This window comes from Rhinolophus ferrumequinum, chromosome 2 (assembly GCF_004115265.2).
Source record: "Rhinolophus ferrumequinum isolate MPI-CBG mRhiFer1 chromosome 2, mRhiFer1_v1.p, whole genome shotgun sequence".
NCBI classification, from domain to species: Eukaryota; Metazoa; Chordata; class Mammalia; order Chiroptera; family Rhinolophidae; genus Rhinolophus; species Rhinolophus ferrumequinum.
Window position 1 is genome coordinate 1501446 of NC_046285.1, and position 22215 is coordinate 1523660.

The 22215-nt window shown below is 38.7% G+C and overlaps 1 protein-coding gene and 1 pseudogene across 4 annotated transcripts in view; both read right to left on the bottom strand.

The window, feature by feature from the left end:
* Positions 1 to 2437: 2437 nt before the first annotated feature.
* GK5 (glycerol kinase 5) overlaps positions 2438 to 22215 on the bottom strand; it is an 85127-nt gene continuing 65349 nt past the window's right edge. For 3 of the 4 annotated variants that reach the window (XM_033135460.1, XM_033135467.1, XM_033135474.1), the window contains 5 exons: positions 21783 to 21877; positions 14265 to 14368; positions 13556 to 13615; positions 6380 to 6513; positions 2438 to 2943 (listed from right to left, as the gene is read on the bottom strand). In XM_033135460.1, coding sequence (XP_032991351.1) covers positions 2798 to 2943; positions 6380 to 6513; positions 13556 to 13615; positions 14265 to 14368; positions 21783 to 21877 — 539 coding nt within the window. In that variant the 3' untranslated portion in view covers positions 2438 to 2797. The remainder of the gene's footprint in view (positions 2944 to 6379; positions 6514 to 13555; positions 13616 to 14264; positions 14369 to 21782; positions 21878 to 22215) is intronic. The other variant, XM_033135463.1, reaches the window with a different exon arrangement.
* Positions 15356 to 17074, bottom strand: LOC117034392 (60 kDa heat shock protein, mitochondrial-like; annotated as a pseudogene).

A 22215-nucleotide genomic window follows, 5' to 3' on the forward strand; every position in this document is an offset into this window, starting at 1 on the left:
TAACAGTCTGTATCAGGAGTTCTCACGTGGGGGGTGATTTTGCCTCCCAGGGGACATGTGGCAATGTTTGGAGACATTTTTGACTATTACAACTCAGGGGATGCTGACGGCAGCTACAGGCAGAAGTAGGGATTGCTAAATATCCTATAATGCACAGAATAACACCCTAAAACAAAGAATTATGTGTCCCCAGATGTCAATAAAGCTGAGACTGAGAAACCACGTCTTGGTTGGATATGGAAAAAAGAACTGCACAAGTCTATAGCATAAAAGCACTTCGTGCCACTTCCAGGACTATGGAGGAGCATTCTCCTCCTTGGTAAGACAGCTACAGACTTCCTTAAAATGTAAGGTAGATCCATAATGGGAAAAATAAGACATGATGAGAAAGATTAGCACGGAATTTTAAAAAAACACTTTAAATATTAGCATACAAACGAAAATTGAATTTGACAGATGGACAATTTTTTTGCTCAATCGATTTTGATTATCAACTGTTTCTACAACCACAAAAGCAAATGTGGTCACCTTTCTGATTTAGGTTAAATCTGACAAAAGATTTACTAAACTATATCAATAAAAACAGCCTGAAATATTAAAAATAAAAGAGTAACTTCTAGACTAACAAAAAAGTTAGCCACTGATTTTTGAGATGCTCAATTCCAATAAGAGGTATTCAAAGTTACTTTCCCACATTATCTAAAAGATCTGAAAGCCTTTATTTTGTGGTTTTATGATGAGAAAGAAAAATGTGAAAAGAGATGAACTAATAAACTTTTAGGTATTAATAATATTATAATTCAGTATATCCTAATACAAAAAGACAGAATTATTTCCTATAACACATAGCCACTGAGGAACAGATCTTATAAGAAACAGAAAAACGAAAAGAGCAGCTTTCAAATGATTTTGGTAATAGAGCTTTTAACCGGCCACTAAGCTTTGTAAAAGGACATAAAAAACACAAAGAATGAAAAGAAGAATAAGATATTATCTACATAATGGGATTTGACTTATTACAGTAAACAAAACACTTCGACATAACCAAAATATTTCCAAATCTTAATTAATGGAGTTAATATATGTCTGGTGTCATGTGGGTCCTAGACTTTTCAGGGGGATCACTTTGTAAGTTATGTAAATGTCTAACCACTATGCTGTACAGCTGAAACTAATATACTATTGAATGTCAACTGTAACTGAAAAATTAAAATTAAAAAAATTAATGGAATTAATGATACTATATACATTTCTATAATGATGCCATCAAAAAATTTAATCATTTTAAGAAGACAAAGTTCAAAGAGATGGAATTAGTAGAAATGCAATTTGACCCCTAATTCTATCAAATCTGACTGTCTCTGAAACAGACATATGTGACAGCAACAACAAAATTCCCTGTGACAGTCATTTCTTTCATTATATTATTTAACAGCTACCTCTGTAACAGGACTTTATGTGGTAAAACCTGACCCAGAAGGAAGTAAATTCATTATTGCTGCAAATGTAAAAGGAATCTAACCCAAATGTGAGAAGGGGCAAATAACCTGAGAACAGGTTGGAAGGTGGCAATTTTACACCTAGATTTAAGTGGTGGCCTAAAGCTACTCACAACTCTTACTCCTCTACACTGTTTCTACGGAGCAAGTTTGAGAAGGGAGACTGTCCCTACCCCAGTCTGTGGCTCTATGGCTCAGCAGCTCTCCAGCAATCAGTAGCATGGATACCGTCCCCTGAGCTCTGTCAGGTACCCACTGCACGTATCTCATATGGATGAATAGATTGGATGAAAATTAAAAAGATACCTGGACAAGTTAAAATACACCAATGAAGACAATTCTTAAGTCACTGGTAAATGAGGGAACTTTCTTCAAATTAAGCTCTGTCAATTAGGCACTTAATAAAAACAAATGACATTTATGCAAGCACCTCAACAACTAAGAAAGATAAGAACAGAAGAAAGGCAAGATATATATTTACTACCTACATTTTGTAAAAAATGGGATGTTATACCGTAGCCAAAGGTTTTTGAAAGAAATGGTATTTGAGAAGGAAAATACAATATTTTCTCGTTCCTTATAAATCAATACCCTTTTTAGTTTCATTAACTAAAATTATTTTTTTCAGTATTTTTCAGTACATAAGTAATGCTTAGATTTGGGTGGAGTGAAGAAAAATTAAGGCAGTGTCTTTAAGCCCAATAAAGGAAAGAACTGACTAACTAATTAGCCTATCTGAGAGGGACATGGAGCTCATACGTGGATGTAACATTGAACAATTATGGCTTTAAATATAAAATACTAATGTTTCAGAATTCCACATTTCCTCAGTTATTCTTCCTTTTTAGCTGTATGGACTTTGAATAGTCCACTTAGTTTTAAATAATTAAACAAATAATTTCACATGATTTTGGAACAGCACGTGAAGGGTGCTAGGCCCAGAACTGTCGATTTGGATAGTAAACAATTATGTTCACATGTACAATTGACCAGGGATTAAAAAAAAGGAAGACCTATAACTGTCAAAATATGGTTGCTAACGCCCTTTGGAATTTGCTACAAAAGATATAAAGTTTTGAGGTGTTGCAGCCTGACAACCTTACCAAGGTTTGGGTAAACATAAATGAGGGTTTAAAAATTGTTTGTTTTTTCGAAAAAGCAATGCTTTTCCTCTCAGGTTGCAAAGCTCATTTTAAATCTTCTTCTCTCAATGGTAGTCATATCAGTATCCCTTAGCTTTGTCCCATCTGCCCGTCACATCAGCCAGCCATCTGTGGTCTCGGTCTTTCCATTCAGTGCTACGTCTTGTACCAATTCATGGAGCGTTTCACTGCTTTGACCCAGTTTTCCATACTCATTTCATACTCATGCCATTTCTTCTGTGGCTTGAAAACTGTTTCACTTTGCCTCAGTTTCTTTAGTTCCTCTTTGTCAGTCCAAAACCCTAGAGATGAAAACATTATTCTCAAATTTTAAGGCAAATGAGTCCATAAAGTTTATCTACAAACCTATGTGAATTGGTACAAAGGTAAACAATTATTATTTTAAAACACAATCCAAAATATTTTGTTGTTTTTCAGTTTTGACTATCCCTAGGAATAAATACACCAGGATTTTTAAATCTTTTGGTTTCTAACTATCAGCTTTATTTATGTGTAGCAGGGCACCAGATCATTTCTAGAACAACCACACCGAGTCATCATCTAATTTCATGACTTGTTATTAAGAAAAAAAAGTAAGAAATAGTATTATTTGCTTTTCTACAATTAAAAAAACAAAGATAAATTAAGATTGTTGTCATGTATCTTGACATAAGAGGCAACTTCCTAGGATATGCCTAAAATTCAAAGTAGGGAATTAATGTATTACATAGTTTCTTTTTCGAACTATTCCATTTCATACAAGTTAAATTCCTGTTCAAGAAAATATTAGAGTTCTGGCACATATTGATTGTTCTTTACAAAGAGGATCATGTGATTTATAATAATAAGCAGCAAGAAAACACATGCATGACTATGATCTCAAGCAGCCTGAAATGGTAGAGGTGTCTTGTGAACAAACTTGGTACACCTCACCGACTCTGAAATGCTAACACAGTTGACAAACCTTCAGGAAGTACATTTTCTCTTACCAATAAAGCTGACACATAAAATTCTCTCTTCTGAAATTTTCTGTCGGGTCACATTCTTTCTATTTACAAAGTCGCATTTTAGACTTTTTATATTTAAAGATAATTTATAGAAGTTTTAAAGAGACTAAAACTAGTTTTAATTAGTATACTATAGTTAGAAAAATCTAGTCATAAATTTAAACACGTTCTTAAAATCCTTATTTCCAGAATTTATTATTTACAATAAGGCATACATATTTTTAAAAGTCATTTTATTAAATATACATTGAATAGACACAGTTTCTGAGTGAATTTTGAAAATACAGAGGATATGCATAGACTTCAGGCCCCAAATTTTTGAAAGAGAAGGGGTCCAACCAGAAATCTCAGCTTTCCTGAGATGGTAAAACTGCTGCCCCGTAGTTGGTAAAGTATCTCTGTATTAAAAAGATTTGAAATTAAATATAGATATAATGAAGTAGATAAAACTCTAGCCACTATGTTATGTGTGTGAATAATCTGCATGTGTTTGTTATTTAAAATATTTTCAAAGTTCAAAGGAATCTGACATTTTAGTCTTATGAGGTAAAAAGTGAAGAAGAATTTGATTAACCTTATAAATAATATTAGACTTTTTATGAAAATTTGATTTACCATAATTATAAGCATAATTTATTCAATTTGCAAGAGTTGTTTAAGTACTTGAGAAGATTTTCCTTGTTACAGGTCTAAGTTTACTCAGTCAGGCATGTGAAATTATTTTTAAAAATCAACCATATTAAATTTTTTTTTTTTAAAGATTTTCTTGGGGAAGAGGAACAGGACTTTATTGGGAAACAGTGTGTACTTCCAGTACTTTTTTTCCAAGTCAAGGTGTTGTCCTTTCAATCCCAGTTGTGGAGGGCGCACCTCAGCTCCAGGTCCAGTTGCTGTAGCCAGCCACAGGGGGCGCAGCCCACCATCCCTTGCGGGAGTCAAACCGGCAACCTTGTGGCAACCTGTTGGTTGAGAGGACGCGCTCCAACCAACCCAGCCATCCGGGAGCTCCATATTAAATTTTTAAATTTTAAATACGTAAAGAATTTAAATTTGTAAAAGGGAATGATTATTTAAGGGAAAGTTATTTTCTTCAACTTGAATTATTCAAACATCAATCAATGAACAAATGAAAGTGACTGTATTAATTTTATTCAAAATTAACAGATTTTTAGAATAAAGTTGAACTTACCAAGATTTCATTGTTTTGGGATTTGTAACTTTATTATAAAATATCTTGTTTTGCACAAACACTCCTCCTTTCCATAAAGGAACACGTTAAAATACTCGCAGTGTCCAAGGTGCCACCTGCTTCTTAGGGAGGCCCCAAGTGGCCTCCGCACATTCATTCTTTACCCCTCCCAATTATCCTTTCACTAATTGCCAAAGTGATCTGTCCAAATGTAGATGTGTCCATGTCCTTCCCCTGCTTAAAATTCTTCAATGGCTCTCCAAAGCCTTGACAATCAAGTCCAAACTCCCAGGTATGAGGAATCCACCACACCTGGACATCTGTGTACCTGTCCAGCCTCCCCTCTTGCTCTCATGGCATCAGCTCTCACCATAATGGGCCAGTTTCTTTGCAGGAGCTGCTTTCTTGGTTGGACAACTCACCTATTATCCTCTCCTTATCTAGCTGTCTGCTAACCCCTTCAGAACTGAGCTTTACTTTGTCTCCTCTGGGAAGCCTACACCATTAGCATAATACTATAGCTCTTTCCTGGTTTTTCACACCAAGTTTAATAATTGGTTGACTTGTCTAATGGCTCCCATCAGAGACTCCCAGAGCAGAGACTATCTTTTAAACTCTTTATTCCCAGCAGTGACCATCATGTAGCAGGGTGCTCCACAAATGTTCAATAAATAAAAGAATGGAATTGTTTCTAATGCCAAAGATAAGCCTATCTACTCAGAAACTTTATCCAGATTCCTTGCTTTGCTAAAGACCAAAGCAGTTGAGAATTAACTGTCCTCACCTCATACTTCTGACTGTAGGAGTGAAGTAAGGATGAGAGAGGTACAGTAAGACCCACCCACGAAGGCACTCCCAGGAGTTATTTTGTGAGTAATGTGCATATATGTATGGAGCTTAACGGACACCAAGGCTTTCCAAACCCTCTCCAGGGTTTTGCAATTTGGGAGGAGAAATGCTATCTATAACAAATAGTTTGCAGGGCGGATGGGTGGCTCAGTTGGTTAGAGCACGAGCTCTGGGCAATGGGGCTGCCGGTTCGATTCCTACATGGGCCAGCGAGCTGCACCCTCTGCAACTAGAATGAAGTGCAGCTCCTGGGTGGCCATCAGTTGGTTGGAGCGCGGGCTCTCAGCCACAAGGTTGCTGGTTTGACTCCTCGACTCCCTCAAGGGATGGTGGGCTGCACCCCTGCAACTAAAATTGAACACGGCACCTTGAACTGAGCTGCCGCTGAGCTCCCAGATGGCTCATTTGGTTGGAGCGCGGGCTCTCAATCACAGGTTGCAGGTTCAACTCCCGCAAGGAATGCGGGGCTGCATCCCCTGCAATAACAATAGCAACTGGACCTGGAGCTGAGTTGCGTGCCTTCCACAACTAAGATTGAAAGGACAACAACTTGACTTGGAAAAGTCCCGGAAGTACACACTGTTCCCCAATAAAGTCCTGTCCCCTTTCCCCAACAAAATCTTTTTAAAAAAAAAAAGAAAAGAGAAATAGGTTGCAAGACAGACAGGTCATTTTTATCAAATCCATACATACCAACAGCAAGACCAGCTAGAGAAGCTGCACCTAGGCATGACATGTCAAGGTGGACGGGTCTGTCTATAGTCTCGTTAATCAGGTCTGAAGTCATCTGCATGACAAAACTGTTCTTACAAACTCCTCCATCTGCCCTGTGGGGAGGAGCAAGATATTTAAGATAAAGTACAGCAACAAAAGCCTAAAAATTTTAATAATTCTTTTTAAAATAGACACATACATTTCAGATCCTTGATTTTATTTTTTAAGTTTAATTTTTTAATTCCAAGATTGTATCACTTAGCATTGACCTGAAGATAGAGGATCTTACTAGATAATCTTGAAACATTTTTCCTGATTCCTGCCATCAGATTTCCCACCTGCCCAGTTTGTCCTGGGACTAGTTCAAAATAGGCCAAGAGAACTAAGCCAACACAAAAATTCATTTGGACATTCTAGCAAAGAAAAGTGCATGCTCTAATGCCAAGAGGATAGACAGCCACACAGCCAAACACAAGATTTTAAATCTTAGTACACACATGGGTACTAAGATCCTCCCAAATTCCCAATTTATTCTATTCTCCATAAGTCTAAAATCAGCTTTCCTTCGCTCTCAAAATTCCTGACTGAGAATTTTGCTGCAAAGCAGCTACGTTTAAGTTCCTTTTGAAATCCTAAATAACCATAATGATGAAAATCCTGGACATCACAAAATGGCAGCATGAGGTGAGCATCTAGAAATCTAGATGGAATTTACAAAAAATTGAACAACTGTAACTCCACAAAGGACTCCCTGCACAGCAGATAGGCAAGACTAAGAGCCCACTACTGAATTCACCTACAGGTGGGCAAATTGTGAGAGTGTGGGAGGAGGGAAGGGAGAAGTGTGGAGACAGGGCCACAGGATGCAGGCCACTCTGAGCACCAAGCAGACCTAGCTTGGTGCTCAGAGCTCACGGCATCCCGGAACTACCGCAGCTGTGGGACAGGGAAGAACTCAGACTGCTAGGGCTCCACTTATGGCCCACAGGGCAGAGGGGACAGCTTATAACACGGCTGAACACAACACTCATTGCAGAGACCTCGGAGCAAAGACTGACGGAAGATGGCTGAAAATGGTGGTTTAAGCCCTCATTGCTGAGCCGAGAACAGAAGCCTTAGGCACTGAGACTAGCCGCCCCCTCCCTACCCTCCCAGAGCTCGTGCCCCCACCTGCCCGGTGCTAGAAGCGGAACAGTAGCAGTGTCAGATCAAAAGAAAAGAACATTTGCAGTTCTGAGAACTGTGGACTGCAGACACAGATTCGCAGCCCAACTAGTTCCAGCAAAGGGGAGGGAGCTGTGGAAGGAGGACTGGCTGTGGTGGTGGTTGCCGCCATTGCTCTGGGCCACCTCTCACAACCAACCATGCCCCTGTCCCCAACTATCTGGGCGGATCCCTGCAGGAGGAAACAGAGCTGCTGAAACACACAGGCTCTGAATCTGGTGCAGAAAGAGTTTTGGAACTTCAGAAGCTCTCCACATCCCAACACGGAGGTGGCGCCGTATGACCCAGAAGAACTGCTAACAGAGGAGAAGCCTACATTCCAGGGAATTGCCCCATTGTGTGAGAAGACTGAATAGTGCAGAGAAAACATAACACCACAGTGTGAGAGAGAATAAAAGGCTGCAGTTGGAAATAAAATAAAACATTCTACCAACATCTACTGGAAAACAGAAGAAAGACCTTTTTCTATCAACCTGTTGCAGAACCCACTCCTGTAGGGTCTAGGAAGAGAAATAATAAATCATTAATTGCCATGAATAACCAAGGCAAGAAGACAGCTCAGAAACAAAAGTCTCCAGAAAATGAACTTAAAGATATGGAAATATGTGAATTAAATGACAGAATTCAAGATTGCAGTTTTTAAAAAAACTCAATGAAATACATTGCTAGAAAACACAGAAAGGCAGTTTAATGAACTCAGAAAAACAATCAAAGAACAAAATGAACATTTAATAAAAGAGACTGAAATTTTAAAAAGAACCAAATAGAATTTCTGGAGATTAAGAACTCAATAAAAAAAAATGAAGAATGAAGAATCAATGAGACACAGCTTAGATAGTAGAGTTGACCAAGTGGAGGAAAGAATCAGTGACATCAAAGATAGAAATCTGAAAATGACACGAATGGAAGAAGAAAGAGACTTGAGACTTAAATGAAAGGACTCTACAAGAACTCTCTGACTCCATCAGAAAAAGCAATATAAGAATAATAGGCATACCAGAAGGAGAAGAAAGAGAGAAGGGAACAGAGAGTATATTCAAACAAATAGTCAATGAGCACTTCCCAAACTTGTGGAAAGAACTGGATCCTCGAATCCAAGAAGCAAATAGAACACCAAATTACCTCAACCCCAACAGACCTTCTCTAAGGCACATTGTATTGAAGCTCTCAAAAATCAACAATAAAGAAACAATCCTCAAGGCACCCAGGGAAAAGAAGATGGTAACCTACAATGGAAAACCTATTAGAATATCATCAGATTTCTCAGCAGAAACTCTACAAGCCAAGAGGGAGTGGAACCAAATATTCAAACTATCGAAAGAGGGAAATGATGAGCCAAGAATAATATATCCAGCAAAGATATCCTTTAGATATGAAGGAGGAACAAAGACCTTTCCAGACATACAGAAGCTGAGGGAATTTCCTAACATACGACCTGAACTACAAGAAATACTGAAGGAATCTATGCGACCAGCATCAATAGGGATAATTTGTGGCAAGCAAAACATAAAAAGGGGGAAGAGTACAGGCGTGAACCGGAATATGGGAATAGAAAGTAAGCATGCTGAAGAAAATGGAATACTCTAAATATCTAACTTTCTTTTACATAAACTTAATGGTAACTACTCAAAAAAAACAAACAAACGAAAAACCCAGAACTGAAATATATAACGTAAAAAAAGAAGAAACAGAGGGAAACATCATAGAATACCACCACACAGAAATAAAAGACAACAACAAAAAGGCAACCAAACAATGGAGACACAGGCTTACCAGAAAACTAAAGATAGAATGATAGGAAATCCTTACATATCAATGATCACCCTAAATGTAAATGGACTGAACTCACCAATAAAAAGGCACAGAGTAGCAAATTGGATCAACCATATGCTGCCTCCAAGAGACACATCTCAGCTACAAGGACAAACATAGACTCAAAGTGAAACAGTGGAAATTGACACTTCAAGAAATAGTATCCAGAGAAAATCAGGTGTAACCATATGGTATCAGATGAAACAGACTTCAGGATAAAAAAGGTAACAAGAGACAAAGATGGACATTTCATAATGATAAAGGGGACTATACAATAAGAAAACATAAGAGTCATCAATATTTATGCCCCCAATCAGGGAGCTCTGAAATATACCAAGCAACTACTAACAGAACTAAAGGGAGAAATTGACCAAAACACATTTATACTAGGGGATCTAAATACATCATTGACAGCTATGGATAGATCATACAAACAGAAAATAAATAAAGAAATGGCAGCTGACACACTAGATGAAATGGACATAATTAGCATTTATAGAGCACTTCATCCTAAAACCTCAGACTATAGAGTTTTTTTCTAGTGTACATGGAACATTCTCAAGGATAGACCATATATTGGGACATAAAACTAGTCTCAGCAAACTTTAGAAGACTGAAATCATACCAAGCATTTTCTTTGATCACAAGGCTTTGAAATTGGATATCAACTACAAAATAAAGCAGAAAAAACACAAATATGTGGAAGAGTAAATATACTTTTAAAGAACGGCCGGGTCAGAGAAGAAAGAAGAGGAGAGATCAAAAGATACATAGAAACAAATGAGAAAGAAAATACATCCTAACAAAATTTTTGGGATGCAGCGAAAGCAGTTTCAAAAGGGAAATTTATATCATTACAGCCCTATCTCAAGAAACAAGAAAAATCCCAAATAAATAACCTCATGTTACACCTTAAAGAACTAGAAAAAGAAGAACAAATGAAACACAATGTCAGCAGAAGAAAGGAAATAATAAAAATCAAGGCAGAACTAAATGAAATAGAGAACAAAAAGACAATAGAACAAAATTAAAGTGACGAAGAACTGGTTCTTTGAAAAGATTAACAAAATTGACAAACCCTTGGCTAGACTCACTAAGATAAAAAGAGAAAAGACACTAATAAACAAAATCAGAAATGAAAGAGGGGAAGTTATCACAGATGCCACAGAAATACAAAGGATCATCCAGGCATACTACGAAGGACTAGACTATATGCCACCAAATTCAATAACCTAGAAGAAATGGACAAGTTCTTAGAAATATATAGCCTTCCTAGGCTGAATCATGAAGAATTGGAAAATCTAAATAGACCACCAGTAAGAAAATTCTATCAGTCATCCAAAACCTTCCCAAAAGCAAAAATCCAGGACCAGATGGCTTCACTAGTGAATTCTACCAAAACTTCAAAGACGATCTAATACATATCCTACTCAAACTCTTCCAAAAAAATTCAAGAAGGGATAATACTCCCTAACTCATTTTATGAGGCCAACATTACCATGATACCAAAACCTGGTAAGGATAACACAAAAAAAGAAAACTACAGACCAATATCTCTGATGAATACAGATGCAAAAATCCTAAACAAAATTCTAACAAATCGAATTCAACAATACATTAAAAAGATTATTCATCACGACCAAGTGGGGTTCATCCCAGGGGCACAAGGATGGTTCAACATACACAAATCCATCATTGTGATATATCACATAAACAAAGTAAAGGACAAAAATCAATGATTATATCAATTGATGCAGAAAAAGTGTTTGACAAGATACAACATTCATTTATGATTAAAACACTTAATAAAATAGGTATAGAAGGAAAATACCTTAACATAATACAGGCCATATATGATAAACCCTCAGCTAATCTCATAATTAACGGTGAAAAACTGAAGCCCTTTGCTCTACGTTCAGGAACACAACACGGCTGTCCCCGATCACCTCTGCTTTTCAACACAGTGTTGGAAGTCCTTGCCAGAGCAATCAGGCAAGAGAAAGAAATAAAAGGCATCCAAATTGGGAATGAAGAAGTTAAATTGTCACTCTTTGCAGATGACATGATGCCATATATAGAAAACACTAAAGACTCCACCAAAAAGCTATTAGAAACAATAAACGAATACAGTAAAGTTGCCGGCTACAAAATCAACGTACAAAAGTCCATTGCATTCCTATATACTAACAACAAAATCTCAGACAAGGAAATAAAATAACCAATTCCTTTTGCAATTGCAGCAGAAAGAATAAAATACCTACGAATAAACTTAACCAAGGATGTGAAAGACCTATATGCTGAAAACTATGACATTTTTAAAAGAAATTGAAGAAAACACAAAGAAATGGAAAGACATTCCGTGCTCATGCATTGGAAGAATCAACATAATTAAAATGGCCCTATTACCCAAAGCAATATACAGATTTAATGCAATCCCCATCAAAATCCCAATGGCATTTTTAAAAAAAATACAACAAAAAAATCATCAAAAATTTGGAACCACAAAAGACCCCAAATAGCCAAAGCAATTTTAAGAAAAAAGAACAATGCTGGGGGTATCACACTCCCTGACCTTAGCTGGTACTACAGGGCAACAATAATCAAAACAGCATGGTATTGGCAGAAAAACAGACACACAGACCAGTGCAATAGAATTGATAACCCAGAAATAAAACCACATAAATATGGACAGATAATTTTTGACAAAGAAGCAAAAAACATACAATGGAGAAAAGACAGCTTCTTCAATAAATGGTGCTGGGAGAATTGGAAAGCCCCGTGCAAAAGAATGAAACGACTGCTATCTGTCACCATGTACCAAAATTAATTCAAAATGGATCAAGGACTTAAGCATAAGACCTGAAACAATAAACTGCACAGAAGAAAATACAGGTACTAAACTTATGGACCTTGGATTCAAAGAGCATTTTATGAATTTAACTCCAAAGGCAAGGAAAGTAAAAGCTAAAATAAATGAATGGGAGTATATCAAACTTAAAATCTTCTACACAGCAAAAGAAACCATCAGAGGCAACCAACTAAATGGGAGAAGATTTTTGCAAACAGTGCCTCCAATAAGGGGCTAATATCCAAAATATACAAGGAACTCATACAACACAACAACAAAAACAAAAAACCCAATTGAAAAATGGGCCGAGGCCCTGATGAGACATTTTTCCAAAGAGGACATACAAATGGCAAATAGACATACGAAAAAATGCTCAACATCACTAATCATCAGAGAAATGCAAATAAAAACCACAGTGAGCTATCATCTCACCCCAATTAGAATGGCTATCATCATCAAGACAAACAGTAACTAGTGTTGGAGAGGCTTTGGAGAAAAAGGAACCCTCAAACACTGTTGGTGGGAATGCAGATTGATGCTCAAATGGAAGGCAGTGTGGAGGTTCCTCAAAAAATTACGAATAGAATTACCATATGGCCCAACAATCCCTCTTCTGTGTATCTACCCCAAAAATCTGAAAACAGTTATACATAAAGATAAGTGCGCTCCAATGTTCACTGCAGCTTTATTTACGGTGGCCAAGACATGGAAACCAGCAAAGTGTCCTTCAATAGATGAATGGGTAAAGAAGTTGTGGTATATATACACAATGGAATACTATTCAGTGGTAAGAAAATATGAAATAGGACTATTTGTGACAACATGGATGGATCTTGATATTATAACGCTAAGCGAAATAAGTCAGACAGAAAAAGTAGAGAACCACATGATTTCTCTGATATGTGCTATATAACTTGAAAACAACAAAAGAACAAGACACACAACTGAAAGAACAAAAACTCATAGACATCGACAATAGTTTAGGGGTTACCAGAGGGTAAGGGGGACAGGGGATCGGGGCTCTAGAAGAGGGTAAATGGGGTCAAATATATGGTGATGGAAGGAGAACTGACTCTGAGTGGTGAACACACAATGTGAGATATAAATAATGTATTACAGAATTGTGCACCTGAAATCTATGTAACTTTACTAACAATTGTTGCCCCAATAAACTTTAATTCAAAGAGAGAGAAAGAAAAGAAAATCCTAATAGCAGCTACCACTTAACTTCTAATTTCTTACTAAATCCATTAGAAACAAAGTTTACATACCGGATTTTTGTTATAGGAATATGGATTTCCTTCTGCATCACCTCATATAACTGTTTGTTTCTAGTTTAAAGAAGAAGATAACTATTTAAAGGAAATTGAAATCATAGTAATTCTCTGTTTTTCCCTACCTAGAAGAATTTATTTACATATTTATAAACTATGCAAACAATATTAAAGACATTTGTGATGCTAACTGGAAGTTGATAATAGATGCTCAAATAACAAGAGGCTCAGGGCCTTGTGATTTTCACCTTGAAACAAATGGAAAACTTTATTTTAATCATAAAATGTTCCATCGTCATGAGAGCCACATTCTTAATTTTAATAAGATATGCCTGCACCATAACAAAAAACACAGGAAAATATACGTAAAAATAATTTTGATGATTCAATCTTTTAATAGAACAAAAGCATTACTAGTTAGGATTCTCCTTCATGAATAAGAATACAAAAACCCTTGAAAGTCCAAATTTTGAATTTTTTATGCTTAGGAAATTGGATATTTAAAAAAGTCATTCAATTTTCAGATATCAAAAAAGAAATGCTAAAAAAATTAGCAATAAGAACAGATTATGTCATATACAATATGAACTAAACTAAAGGTATAAACCCTCGGTTAAAATTAAGAAATTTCCAGTTTAGTAAAAATTAATAAAAGGAAACGGCAAAACTGTACAGGGAGGGAGGGTTTTAGGGCATACTTTGGTACCTGAAAGCTATTGACTCCAAAATTGCTCGCACAAGGTGGTATTTACTGGTGGAAGGCTTCAAACCCATAAAAGAGGCACATGCATAGGGGTCATTTAATGGAGCCTAAAGTAGGAGAAAGTAAGAACATGTTGTTACTGTTCTAAATTATACCTATAGACTTGAAGTCATATTGTACAAAAAACATGACCATGTTAGGAAAAATGCCTATTAAAGTAGTTTTAAAATAAACGATAGCCCACAAATTATGTTAACTATTACAATGACTTTTTAATAGGACTTAGCAAGGTTGAGTCACTGGTGTTGGACTTAGCTGGACCTCCTGTTTGAACTCATACCAAGAAAAGGGCCTGAACACAGAGTAACAAATTATTAAAGGTCTAGCTTTATAAATGAGGAAAATGAAAAGCAATCCTACTATTCCTCCCTTTCTCCAACTGTAAAGTTTTTACACTAAAGTTGTTTACTAAGTAGAGTGGCTTTTTAAGGATATACGAGCAAGTTAGACGTAAGATAAAGAACAATAATGCAAAAAAATGTGTTTTTCAGTGTCATAACTTACACCCAATACACTGTCAGACATTTAAGCTAAGCTCTTCTATTTCTTTTTTTTTAACTATAAAACAAATTTTTATTATACAAAGGTTGTCACATAATTGGATATTTTTCTACTTTGTACACAATTATTCTTACTCTCCACAGAAAGGCTGCTTCTTAATTTCTCATCAGGTGATGGCAAGCACTGAATCCTGATTTTAACAGAATAATAGTATAAATGCCGCAGTGATTTAAGTTGAAAGCACTATGTTGGTACATGGCTCTTGCACTTAAGTCATCAGGAATGTACAAATGTCTTTTTATTCAAAAATACAAAATAAATTATCTGTAGGCATGGACAATGACAGCAGTAAACCCTTACAGGTTGTCGACTGAAACCAGTAACTGATGGTTATAGTGATTTTCCTAACACCAGCCAGCCTGTCCTCCCGTCATTTCCTTCAGCTGACTCCTCTAAAGTTATAGGTGAGGAGCGCCGCCTCGAAGCCTCGACTCACAGCTCCCATTAGTAATGGTAAAGCACTGCTCTAGGAATTAGGACACGCCACCTCCAGTTACGTCTCCCACTCCTCCCATTCTGCCCATTCCAGGGTCTTTCTCTTCTTTAGGAATTTCTGTGACTACAACTTCTGCTGTAGTTAACAGAGAGGCCACTCCAGCAGCATTCAATAAAGCAGTTCTCACAACTTAGTTGAATCAATGATTCCTTCCCCCATATTCACAAAATCTCCAAGCATAGCATCATAACCAACTTCTGAGGAACTTTGCATAATTTTCTCAACTATCAATGATCCCTCAACGCCTGCATTCTTAGCAATGGTCATTGCAGGAATTTCGAGTGTCTTTTAAAATAATTTCTATACCAATTTTTTGATCTTCATTAGCTGGAGTTAACGAGCCCGAGGCTGGAATGCACTGAAGCAGGGCACGACCCCCTCCGAGAACAACACCTTCCTCAGCAGCAGCTCGTGTGGCACTGAGGGCATCTGTGACTCTGTCTTTCTTTTCATTCACTTCAGCATCACTAGTCCCACCAACCTTCAGCACAGCTATTCCTTCTGAGAGTTTCGCCAGACGTTCATTTAGTTTTCCCTTTTCATATTCACTAGTTGTGATATCTAACTGCTCAATGATTTCTTGAATACGTTTTTCAGTCTGAGCCTTGTCACCTTTTCCCTTCAAGAACATGGCATCATCTTTGGTCACAACGACCTCTCCAACTTCTCCTAAGTCATGAGGCTGAACATCTTCAAGATTTAGTCAATCCTTCTCCAAACACTGCATGCACCACCAGCAGCGATAGCCATGTCTTTACGCTGGTTCTTTCTATTGTCACCCAAACCTGGACCTTTGACTGCTACAACCTGAAGGCCAACTTGTGGCCTGTTCAAAACGAGCGCACTAGCCACCTGCCATTAACATCTCCCCCAGTTATGACCAAGCGCTTACGGTTGAACACTGGCAATTTCAGGAGCAGATACAATGCACTGGACACTAGAAATGTTCTTTTCACTCAATAGAACATAGGCATCTTGGGATTCACACTGCTGACCTCTCATTTTGTTAATAAAGTATGGAGAAATGTAACCTCGATCAAACTCCATGCCTTCGATAATTTCTAATTCATCATTCAGTGTTTTTCCATCCTTTACTGTGACGACATCCTTTCTTCCAAACATTTTCATTGCATCAGAAATGATATTGCCAATTTCTTTGTCTCCATTTGCAGAAATCGTAGTAACCCGAGCAATTTCTTCAGGGGTTGTCACCAGTTTAGACTGCTTCTTAAGTTCAGCAATTACAACATCAACAGCTAACATCACACCTGTCCTGATTTCCACTGGATTAGCACCTTTACTAACCTTCTCAAAGCCTTCTTTGGCAAGAGAGCGTGCCAGTAAAGGAGCAGCTGTGATGCCATCCCCAGCCTCTTCAGCTGTATTACTGGCAACATCCTGAACCAGTTTAGCGCCATTTTTATATTTATCTTCTAAGTCAATTGACTTTGCAACGGTCACAACATCTTTTGTAACTTTGGGACTCCCCCAACTCTGTTCAATAATCACTGTTCTTCCCTTTGGCCCCAGAGTAACGGCTACAGCATCGGCTAAAAGCTGTACACCTTGAAGCTTGGGCACCTGCAGCAAACTTTACATCCTTGGCATATGCCCGAGTGAGATGAGGTGCCAGTGCCCTGGACGCTGGCCTAATCTGGCGAAGGACTTCGTGTAATCGAAGCATTTCAGCGGGGCAGCAGCAGGCTGTGCGAGGGGCAAGGCAAGCCGTCGGCGGTGAGTGAGGGACAGAGTACCAGGCTCTTCTATTTCTTAACTTAATAGTCTTATTGCCTAATATGAGAAATGACCCGACCTAACATCTGTTTTTTCAAAAAAGCCAAAATCTTGAGCTGGAGGTATGTATTCATTAGACGAAATCTGTATTCATCTTTGCATCCCCAGAAATGCAAGACAATTCTGAGACACAAAGATGAGAAAACAAAGATTCCTGCCAGAGACGGCAGTCTCATGGAGAAGCAGACAGAACAGTTTCAACACACCTAGGACTGTGACAGGGGGACATGCCAGTGCTGTCAGGAAATGATGGTCCTCAAGAAAAGCACCTTCTAGCTTTGGGGCCTGGATACATCATCTCTTTACCTGGAAAACTTTCTACCACCTCTTTTTCTAGTTAATCCTATTCCCCCTTCAAATCTTGGCTCAGCTTTGGGAAAGCTTCTGACCCCAGAGACTACCGTGTTTCCCTGAAAATAAGACCGGGTCTTACATTAAGGGCTGCTCCAAAAGATGCATTAGGGCTTATGTTCAGGGGATGTCATCCTGAAAAATCATGCTAGGGCTTCTTTTCTGGTTAGGTCTTATTTTCGGGGAAACACGGTAGGTCAGGTTCCCCATTCTATGTTTTTAGGGAGCCCTCAAGCTTCCCATCATATCATGTGCACAGTTCATAATCGTGTATGTTTGTGTGATTGTTGAAACTCCCCTTGGCACTGTACATGGCCCCTCACAGGAGATCAATACACATTTATTGATCAATACACATTTATTGAATCAATGAACAAACAATACTCTTCCTAATTACTTAACAGAAGAAATTCTACATTGCATCTCATCTTTACTATAGCTATGATTTTCCTCCTATTCTGAATTTATCCTGATAATTTTCAAATTCATTAATACCTTTTGGTGATTCACTCAGTAAAAGCTGACTTATACAGTAAAGCTGGTCTATATCAGGTGGTATAATACTATAAAACAAAGATTGGTCAGATTCTGACAGTTCATTTAGTCCCTAGTACGCTATTTTTTGTGTATGTAAAAATTACTTCTTCTAATATACCACATAAAATCCTAGTATGAATGACCTGAAATCACTTTTCTACGAATAGCTATGAACACAATTTACTATTAGTAATAGGCCAATTGGAGGGGCAATAAATTCCATAGAAACCTAAAAGTATCGATAGGTTACAACATCCCTGCACTAAGTAGTCCAAGGGAGTCTCTCTTTGGGGTGATGTGGTAGGAAAAGCTCTGGGAAGGTCCCTTTCAGGGCCTGGTCACACCTTGCCAGGGCAGACAGCCCCAGGCACACTTCCAGTCTATCACTGCCAATCCCATCAGGGAGCCTCCCAGACCACCAGCCACCTGGGACAGCCGGCCCCAGCAAAGCTGTTTGGCATCCTGAGCAGAACCAGCAGACTCCTGCCCATGCGCAGACTACTCCATGTGCCCCAGCCAGCCTCTGTCACCACTGGGATCTCAGTCTAACTGGATAGGGACTTGCAGGATGGTTACTGTGAACATGCCTCTTGTCTAGACCCTAGAAGCACATTCCTCGGGCACCTACTGCCCATTTCTGTCATCATACTATTTTACACTTCTCCATGAAATAATATGGCAGAGTAATTATAACTCGGACTCTGGAGTCAGGACTCCTGGGTCCTAAAGTCAGCTGCCACTGGCTGTGTGAGGTGGGCAAGGGATACAGCTCTAAGTCTCACGTTTCCTCACCTGCGGAATGGGTAAGAGTATCTTCTGTCTTAGCAAGTCACTGAGGAGTAAATGTGGTAATACATGTGAAGAATCTAGGACAGTGCCTGACACACAGTAAGAACTCACAGGTTAGCTACCACTACAGATTTTATTTTGTTATCATTTCTTACCAAAACCCTTCCCACTGCTACTGACTTTTTCATAACCCTTTCATTGCGCCTTCTGAATGCTTCCTTCTATTGTAAATAAATTCATCTGACCCTTAATCAATTCTGAGAAGTTCCCTCCATTTATTTGTAGTTGTTAGAAGAAAGCTGGCTCTGTGCTGGGAGAAGGGCTTCAGCTGTAGCTGGTCAGTGGAGGTTCCTGAGGCTTCCTCACCACAGGGGCCAGAGGACCTTGTAGTGGCCCCTAGGCCACTGTGCAGCTCCTGCTGGCAGACACCTCCCTCCCTCACGCCCTCATCATGCTGCTGTCCCTTCCCCGACCCAGTGCTCAGATATCGCCGCCATGCGCAGCACCAGAGATGGCATGCACAGTGCTTGCCAGCCACATCCCCTTCTAAGGAAACTGCTTGAGTCCACGGGCCCTGCTTCTAAAGCAGCCATGTCTCGTGTCCTAGTCCCACGGCCACCGCCACAACTGTGAGGAGTGAGCACAACTGGCTCAAAGTCTATCCAAAGCTTCAAAAAACAAGGCAGTCCAGTCGAATTCCCTCCCCTGTAAATCTGAACTAGGAAACACTGAGGAAAAAACCACCAACAGGAACAAAAGGATCAAAGTAAAGGGATGCATAAGGTGGAAGAAGGTTGTGTGTATGTCCAAATTGTGAAGAAGCAGAAAGTGTAAGGGAAACACGACAAACAGTAAGTGGAGGTTATGAGGAAGAACAACACCGAGCAAACTGGGGATGACGAGGGGAAGGCAGAGCCGCAAAGCTCACCAAAAACGCGTGGGGTCTTCTCATTCCCGTCCCAGTCCGCCCGTGTCCGTGAACACGCAGCACCCCTCGGGCAGCTTGGCAAGCTGTTTTCTTACACAGGTCATGGCCCTCACCCTCTGATGACCGGCACGTGGTGCACGGTCCTGCCCGCCCCATCACTGCCACCATCAGTGACGTGAGCATCGGCAGACAACCACTGATTCTTGCTCTGACTGCTGTCATGGACACCTCAGTGCCCCCCGCCTCATACCACAGGTCCGGCTGCATCAATGGATGCTACCTCGTGAACTGCCCGATGCCTCCACCCACCCCTTCTGCCATCTCCTGAACGGGCTGCCTGAGACGTCCTCACTCGCCTCTAGTTTCTCCAATGGCCCGTCTCAGCAGACGCCCTTGAGAAACGGAGGCTGTTAGGAGCCTTTACTATCCCGGCCCCCTTTGTCTATGGCTGTCCCAATGTCCTAACATTAAAGACGGTATTGCAGATACCTGTTCCTTCTCTCCTTCCCTTCCCCTAGTCTTCATTTTCTCTAGTTGTCACATAGGCAATTTACAGGTGATCACCCCACTATTCTCCAAACAGCTTAGCATCAACACACTATAGTCGTCTGAATTAACTTTTCGTTTCCACTTTCATTTTACATTGGGAAATATTGGGTCAGCAGCCCTCCCTCACCCCTCCTGACCCCAACATATTTCCAGGCTGTGATGATGGTGGGACAGGGACATTTTCTTACCCACATGAAATTTAAAGCCACATCTGTGATGGTTGTCTCTAATCTTTTGGGATTCAGCAACACTATGTTTTTTTATTATAAATTTTGTATTATTTTTACAGGTATATGAATTGATGAAGATGGGGAGTGACACACAGAGTTGCCCAGATACAGTCACCAGCAGTTTTTGAAATAGGAAGAAACCGTCATGACCCCGCTAAATCGTGTTTCCAGCTAAACAACTGTTCATCTGACCTTCCTCCTTAAGACTCAGTCACAAAAATGTTCTCTCCCTGTCCATTAGGGATGCTATTCAGTTACCTCACAGCATCCTGAAGAGGACACAATGCCATCTCTATATGTAGTTTACAAACTTCAGGATGCAGTATGTAGAATAAAATTATTACAGATATTAAAATAATGCTCACTGAAAAATCTAGTCTGGAAATATTGTATTTTTATACACTTAAAGTATCGTGATCTAATTCTTTTTCACTAGCTTCTAAATTCTATTACCCAAACTTTCAGATTTTGTACTTTTTGTAACTGATTGCCAGCGTGTGGAATAGACTAGAAGGAACAGAAATTTTTATTTTTTGAAAGGAAAAAGTATTTAGAGGAGGATTAAAAGGATGGATATAAGCTTTCTAAAAAAATAATAATAATAAGGAAATTTGTTCATAATAATATACCTGCAAAGAGTTTTTTAAAAATCTTTTTTACAATATGCTAATGTTAAAGTCAATAGCACAGACCTTTTAATTAAAAACAAAGTTAAATATTATAAAATCAAGGCTTTTACTGGGTTTACTTTTTCATTAAGCAAAGTTACTAATAATCTACCACAATAAGAAATTTAAATTTTTTTTAAAAAGTTAATGTAATTTATAAAGAACTGCAAAGTGTGTGTGCGCGTGTGCTTGTGTGTGTGTTTTTCTAATTCTTAATGCTTCCTCTAAGTACTGATATATTTTCCCTCCACTGGGAAATGGCTATTTTTGGTCATAATAAGGTAATCCTAGGTCTTATGTAAAAGTTCTGTGATAAGCCTGCCAAACTTTTGGTTTCCACAGGGATGGAGTTCTAAGCAGAAGCCAGTTGAATCTGTTCTGCTTTCTCATAAAATCCATATATGTCAAAGCAGTTTCTCAGCCCTAAAATGTACCTTTCACCTTAGTTGTGTTCAATGCCCAAATTTTCAGGTAAGAGGGTGGCAAATACATAATTTTGGGTATGGGTATGATGAAAGAAATGTTTAATTGCCATTAACTTTAAAAAACAAACAATACCTGCAATCCATTAAAAGATGGAACAAAATAAACTCCTTCAGAATCTTCCAAACTTTTGGCCATTGTTTCAGTCTCAGCAGCATCTGTGAAAAGATCTGCAAACACACACACACAAAAAAAACAACAAAAAACTCTAAAACAAAATGAAGGTTTGGGGAGGGACAAACAGAATTATGTTAAACGACGAGTATTTATCTACATCCACATTTATTATGACTATAATATGAAGCTCACTCACTTAAAAGCGTCAACACAAAGCTCAGTTGGCTCTCATGCTATCTGGCCTCTCACACTGCACAGGTTTCCAAGCCCATGAAGGGGCAAGGGACACAGACAGCCCTCTTACATAGGCTGGGGATGCAGCAAGCCTCACTTTTTCCTTTAACGATATTCGGACTGTTTAAAAAATCAATTCCGTGTGTTTTTGGCATTA